This window comes from Cucurbita pepo, unplaced genomic scaffold (genome assembly GCF_002806865.2).
Source record: "Cucurbita pepo subsp. pepo cultivar mu-cu-16 unplaced genomic scaffold, ASM280686v2 Cp4.1_scaffold000499, whole genome shotgun sequence".
Classification (NCBI taxonomy): domain Eukaryota; kingdom Viridiplantae; phylum Streptophyta; class Magnoliopsida; order Cucurbitales; family Cucurbitaceae; genus Cucurbita; species Cucurbita pepo.
The window spans coordinates 7,918-15,065 of record NW_019646728.1 but is presented as its reverse complement, the minus strand read 5'-3'; the positions used below and the strand labels follow the sequence as shown (position 1 = coordinate 15,065).

The 7,148-nt window shown below is 37.0% G+C and overlaps 1 protein-coding gene across 2 annotated transcripts; it reads left to right on the top strand.

Annotated features, from left to right (window-relative positions):
• The first annotated feature begins 839 nt into the window (after positions 1-839).
• Positions 840-6,330, top strand: LOC111785468 (protein phosphatase 2C 70-like). Of its 2 annotated transcripts, XM_023665860.1 has the most exons (14): positions 1,010-1,101; positions 1,768-1,832; positions 1,930-2,116; positions 2,218-2,391; positions 2,493-2,668; positions 2,773-2,931; positions 3,973-4,116; positions 4,209-4,270; positions 4,708-4,843; positions 5,027-5,121; positions 5,241-5,356; positions 5,445-5,574; positions 5,867-5,921; positions 6,022-6,330. In XM_023665860.1, the coding sequence occupies exons 2-14, from the start codon at positions 1,830-1,832 to the stop codon at positions 6,178-6,180; spliced, it is 1,596 nt and encodes a 531-aa protein (XP_023521628.1). In that variant the 5' UTR covers positions 1,010-1,101; positions 1,768-1,829; the 3' UTR covers positions 6,181-6,330. The 2 variants fall into 2 exon arrangements, with proteins under 2 accessions (XP_023521627.1, XP_023521628.1); XM_023665859.1 differs by lacking the exon at positions 1,768-1,832 and having other exon boundaries at positions 840-1,101.
• The last annotated feature ends 818 nt before the right edge of the window (positions 6,331-7,148 follow it).

Here is a 7,148-nt window from a genome sequence, read left to right as displayed (position 1 = left end):
TTGCTGGCACACCACCTGAAGTTTGGTTCTGATACCATTTGTAATATAGGGGTCCGAACGTACTCGCTAGCACACGCCTAAAATACTTAAATATTCTTGGTCATTTAAGATGGGCCGAATTTAAAAGGCCCATAAGTTATTAAAGAAAGGCCCAAAATAATATGCAAGCGCTGGCCTGACTTAGCGGCCCACTTTAACATCCGCAAATCACGAATCGGCATATTATGATTTGTGGGGCCCACGTGTCACGATGGGATTAGATTTCATAAAAACGACCTTTCAACAACCTAATTTATTATTTAGTTTCATTTCCTTCATTAAATTATAAAATCAAAATTATAATTATTTATTCTTCAAATATTTGTGTTAAACACGTGTTTATTATATATATATATAGGGTGTGGAAACCTGTTTCTAATAGATGCATTTTAAAACTGTGAGATTGACGATGATATATAGTGGACAAAAACAAACAATATTTTACTAGCAGTGGGCTTAGGTTGTTATAAATGGTTACAAAAACAAACAATATTTTAGTAGCAGTGGGCTTAGGTTGTTAGAAATGGTTACAAAAAACAAACAATATTTTAGTAGCAGTGGGCTTAGGTTGTTATAAATGGTTTCAGAGCCAGAGACATCGAGCAGTGTGCAGGACGTGACGGGTCAAAGAGGATGGATTATTTAACAAATTTTTAAAAAAATTATATATATTTTTAATTTTTTAACGAAAGGTTATAAATTTATTGAATTATTAATTTATTTTTAAATTTAGGTGTTTTATTTACTTTTACTTGTGAACGTATTGGTATATGCCAAACTTGGGTGGAGTTAGGTTGGGGCTTGGGCGGCCAAGGGGCACGGACCCATTTTGGGCGATGGGAGTGCGACCATTTCAAAGCGACCTTCTCGCCATAACCACAGGCCCAGGCGAATCTGTTTCCTCACAGGGGAGAGAGAGCGATGACGATGGAGATACCAGGGCGCATTGTCGCTGTTCTTCTCCTTATGCTGCTTCTCCTCCTCCTCCTCCTCCTATTCATCCTCCTCGTTGCCTGCAAACCATGGCGCTTCTTTTCCTATTCCCTTTCTCGCACCATCAAGGTTTTCTTTTTCTTTTCTTCTTTTCGTTTTTCTATGTTTCTGCTGTTCCTTTTCCCCTCGCATTATTCGTTTTCTGGCGCCGGTTGATTGCGGATAGTTTGTACAATCATATAAATTCGCGATCAAGCTGTTGGGGGTTGGTTGGATGCTTCTCGTTCATCTGTTTTTGGCTCGATCAGTTCACTTCTTATGATGGGGGTGAATTTTAAATTGATGGGTGTTGGTAGTTTTGCTCGAAGTTGGCGTTGGTTTTCTGTTTGAGCGGTGATCTTTATATGGAAATGTTGGAGCGAACAACTGGAATCCATTATGTGAAACAATTTATGATTCTTATGTTGTGTAGCTAATGGCTTTATGTTTACAGCTTCCCTTAACGAGCTTCTTTCTTCGCTTCCTAATAGCTGGATTAAGCTCTTACGAGATTCGGCTCTGTAAAATATGACTTTTTAACTTTAGTTATCATTCACCAGCCTGTCTGCATGATATAATGATTACCGATAACATTTTTTGATTGACTTGATTTCTCCTTTGTTTGACATTAATCCGGTGTGATTTAGATTCCACTGCACTTTTTTTTATAAAAGAAATTGATGAAATATGTTAGTTTCTATTATATTGATTAAAATCCTTTGTTATGTGATTATTTTATTCTATTTTTTCATGTAGAATGCCCTGTGATCTCTTTATCTCCTTAAAGGAAACATTGATAAAAGGAATGTCCCGTGATCATGGTTGGTAGAATCATATATTTGTAGTTTTATGATATATATGACGCCACCGTCTTCTTAAGTATCTTTACATATCGCTACCTCCCATGTTTTCTTTCAGGTTCATGACCTTGAGAGACCCCTTGTCTCTGATGCTGCGGTTGTCACTCAAAACCAAATCAATGAACTTCCGAGAGATTATGATTTGGAGGGTGCACTTCAAACTGATGGGCATTTTCGGTCCCCAAGTTTACACGGATTGATCCACAAGCAAAGACTACCTGCTGCGTCTCCCCATTTATGTCAGGGTATTTGCTTCTGTTTTGTCAATGTTTCTTAAGCACCTTTCTCATTGTATAAGGTTAATTAATGCTCAATTTTTCATGGGTTATTTATTCATTTCTCTCAGGTGATAGATTGGTTCCAGATGTAGTTGCTGATCCTTTAGACGATATTTCTGTTGGTCAAACACTTAAACGTTCATATTTCACAAGCCAGATTCCAGAAGTTCGAAAGCATGCGAAACCAAGCATAGGAAGTGATCAACCCCACGAGTCTGCAAGTCAAGTTATCTCACATGGAAGTAATTTATCATCTCATTCATTTATTCCGTGAGGCTATTATCACATGTAATGTATGCGAGTACGTAAAACATACCTTCATATCTTTCTGTTAGAAGTGCAGGAAGTTACCTCACTTTGGAGGTTACCTCCGGTCCTTCTCGTGGAGTGCGCTATTCCATACATTCTGCGGACACATCTAGGCTCCAGTTGACCCTTGGAAGAGCACCTCCTAGTGATATACAGCTAAAGGATTCAGAAGTTTCAGGGAAGCATGCCTCAATAAAATGGAATCTAAATGTAATTATTCATATAGGGGTTCATCACCTAATTACAATCTACATTTAAGTTTTTTCTACCAACGTGTGTTCTGCTTATTACTAAAACTATTAATTTGTCTGCAGAATATGAAATGGGAGCTTGTGGACCTGGGTAGCTTAAATGGGACCTTATTAAATTCTCAACCAATCAGCAATCCCGATTCTGGAATTAGACAGTTGAGTGACCCAGTTGAGCTTGCTAGTGGAGATGTTATAACTCTTGGTACAAGCTCCACTGTGTATGTAAGTTGACTTGCCCCTGTTTTTGTTACTTAATGTGTTAATTTTCTTTTATAGTAGGAACTATCATGGTTTGACTTAGTAGTAGAAGTGGAAAACTGTAAGGGCATATGTTTTCGAGGTCATGGGTTCGAACTGTGGAACCGCTTATTAAGATATTTAAAATCTTACAAGTTCAACAACACCAATTGTTTTCAAGTGTAGTTGTTACATAACATTAGTTGAGTTGCACATGGTAGAACACAATCCAGGTTATAGAAGGAAAATTCCATTATGGTAGTATTTATCCTCGAGTATGAAATGGTTGATTATTTCTGGAAATGATCTTATCTGTTTCTACCACAACTCTGAAGAGATTAATATGCTTTCATCCATCGTATGAAGTTCCTTTCCAGGAACTTCTACACTATGATATATTATGATTACATCATTACTAAGAAAGGCATCTCTCTACAGCATTTCCTCTAGCAGACATACATATGTTATATTTGCTTCAGTGTTTCTGTATGCATTGGGTTTCTCTCTTGCAAGATTTTAATATGACTTGGTGCTTTCCAAGAACAATTTTTTCATCTCACGAGCTATTTCTTGTAGGTGTTTAACGATACTTCTAGGAAATGTATCGAGATTTGGACATCTTAGACTTAATAGCCTACCTTTATAGCTCTCTCTAATTATATGATTTTTATTATTATTTTGTTTTTGTAATGATAATTCTTCCTTGATTGATCCCAACTGATTTTGTAATTTCCTTGGCTTGCCTTATTGATTCCTTAAATTGAGTTCATTGCTTTTGAGTTGTGAGGAGATTTAATTCCGACCTTTTAACCTTGATTTACTTGAAACATAAATTATCATTTTTATGTTTGTGTGGATATTCAGAAGTGATCTTTGTTTGTGTGGCTATACCCTTAACTTAAAAAGCCATTCCATTTTTTCTGAAAGTTACAGTAAGGTTCGGGATTAGAGCTTTTTTTTATTAAGAACCTGGGTTTATATATATATATATATATATATATATATCATATTTTCCCTCTTTGGCAGGTTCAAATTACATCTGAGATTGAGAGCCATATTCCTTTTGGAGTTGGGATGGCTTCAGATCCAATGGCGTTACGTCGAGGTGGAAAGAAATTTGCCATGGAAGATGTTTGCTATTATCAATGGCCTCTTCCTGGGGTTGATCAGGTTTTGGTGCTGGCAATTTGTGTATTTTTCTTTTTGTTAATAACATCATGCATGCCAAAACAGCTTACTTTGCATGGATGTTTATCTGGCAGTTTGGACTCTTTGGTATCTGCGATGGGCATAGTGGAGTAGGGGCTGCCAAATCTGCTAGCGAGTTAGTATCTGTTTTTAACTTCAGTGTTTCTGCTTATTATTATTACTTTCCGAATGAACCTAAAAGAAACATGAAGATATTTGGCATTTATATACCACAAAAACTTGCAGAAACTTCAGTACGACGTTTGTAATGTATTTGATAGAAAGCGTGATGAACCATTTTTAAATTGTTCTCCGACTGGTTATGCCTAGGGTGCATTGTATGGAGATATAAAATTGACGAGTCACCGAAGTATATGTATCTGTTAAAGTTTTCTGGAATTTGAGTTTGATCGACAGTATGTCGACATTTGCAATTTGAGCTTCTGTCTTGTTTGACTTTGACATGAGAATAACTGTGTTCAATCATTTGAAGATCGTTGTAGTTTCCTGTACTAATTGTGTGGTGGGCTTGTACTTGCTACTGTACTAATCGTCAAATATTTTGACTTCTAGGATTCTTCCGGAGAAGGTCGCCACAATTCTATCTGATCCACTAAAGAGGGAGAGGGTAGTATCTCTTTGTGATGCTTCAGATGTTCTTAGAGAAGCATTTTCTCAGACTGAAGCTTGCATGAATCACTATTATGAGGTTTTTTTCACTTTCTCTTTATGAATTTTATCAACAGAAGCATGATGCAGGGTCCATAGACACTACAGCAATGCCATTTTTATTTGCACAAAGGGGTTATTTTATTTTATTTGAACTTCTTTAGGATAGTTGCTGGCAATAATTGTTTTAAAATGTTAATAGCTCTAACCAATATCTTTCCAGGGTTGTACTGCCACGCTGCTTTTGGTATGGGCTGATAATGACGATAATTACTTCGTGCAATGTGCGAATGTCGGGGACTCTGCTTGTGTTATGAAGTATGTGTTTATAGTTTCTCCCTCCCTCTTATTTTTAATCATTTCTAAATTACTCTTGATCAATAAAAATTGATAAGAAAAAAGGTTTTACTGACCTGTTACTATCTTTTTAATTTCAGTGTTCATGGGAAGCTTATAAGGATGACAGAAGACCACAGGATAACTAGCTATTCAGAAAGACTCCGAATAGAACAAGCAGGAGAACCATTGAAAGATGGGGAGACACGCTTGTGTGGTAATGAAAAATCTGTCTTCACATTATTAGCAAATAGCTATTTTTGGATGTTGGTCATGTTGCTTTACACATTGCCTCCCTGGCTCAGGCTTGAACCTTGCAAGGATGCTTGGTGATAAGTTTCTTAAACAACAAGACCATCGCTTCAGTTCAGAACCTTATATTAGCGAAGTTGTCCATGTAGATCAAGGAAGCAAAGCTTTTGCGGTGATGGCAAGGTGATTTTACTTAAATATCAACCTGAGTATACTTCAACTGGTTAAGATATGTCACTACGACTACCAAAAGGTCAAAAATTCAAACACCCCACCCCACCCCCACACGTTAGAGAACTGAACGAATAACATGCTAGCTTTTATATATTTAAAACGACACTATTACCTTGACTAAAAGGTCAGATGTTTGAACTCCTTGCCTCACATATTAGAATTCAACGAATAACATGATAGCTTTATAGCTACAAGAACAGTGAAGTTTGAAATTTAACTTGGGATTCTGCTAAAATCACAGTGATGGCTTTTGGGATGTGATTGGTGTGAAGAAGGCAATTCAGCTGGTCCTTCAGGTGCCATTTCTTTGTACTGCTGTTTAATATTGACCTCCATTTTTGATATCTGTTTCAACTGAAGTGATTGTGAATTGCTGCTGCTGCTGCTGCTGCACAGGCTAGGGAAAGATACTCCACAGGTGCAGAAAAGTCGGCCGAAAAGATAGCCAATTTTTTGTTGGGCGAGGCTAGAACACTGCGTACAAAAGATAACACTTCTATTATTTTCTTAGATTTTGACGTTCCTCATAGAATCATTTGTAAAGTTGAACCGTGATAAATAATTATGTATTACAAATGTTGTAGCAGTGGCCTTAGCAATTGTAATATTTGTATAATTTTCTGAACTTTATTCTTTTGGGCATTACCAAACCCTTATATATAAAGAAGCCAAATGGGATTAGGCGTTGGCAAATTATTCACATCTTACATTGTGTGCAATCTCTTTACCGATCACTGACTTGTCATTTCGTTTAGAGAAAGGTGTCATATTTTCAGGATACTGAGCTAACCAAGGAGTTCCATGGCAGAGGGAGCTGGCCCTTAAGGCGATGCCACCCGACCAATGCGGGATGGAGTGCATACTTTGTTCTATCAGAAATATGACGTTCTATAGATGGAGACAATGTGTAACAACCTAAGTTCACTGTTAGTAGATTGTCATTTTAAGGTTTCCTTTCCGGGCTTTCTCTCAAAGTTTTAAAACGCGTTTGCTAGGGAAATGTTTCCACACTCTAATGCTTCGTTTTCCTCTCCAACCCATGTGACAATAGATACCAACAAAGCCTATGATCGAGTGGAATGAAGTTATCTTCCTGTCACGAGGAATAAGATCTATCTAAAGATGGATTTTGCTAGCCTGAATTGTATGGAATTGATCTAGTTTTTTGTGCTCGTCAAAGGAATTCCCAATTTTAAACCCTCGAGAGGGATTAGATAAGGAAATCCCCTCTTTCTTTATCTTCACCTGATGCATACAAAAGGTCTTTCGACTTGTGAGTGTAAAAAGAGAACTTGTTTTTGACTCGGGATAGATAGGAGTATTGATGAAAAATTTGGAAAAAAAAAACTTAAAAAAAAATAATACTAAATAAAAAAAAATTATATTGGGTGATGGAAGGTGAAGGGTATTATGGACATTTCAAATCAAAGAGCTCTGGGGAAGTAGCTGAGGCTCTGCCGGCAGCAAGCACACGCACAAGAATCACAGAAGAGAACAGACCAAAAAAAAAAAAAAAAAAAAAA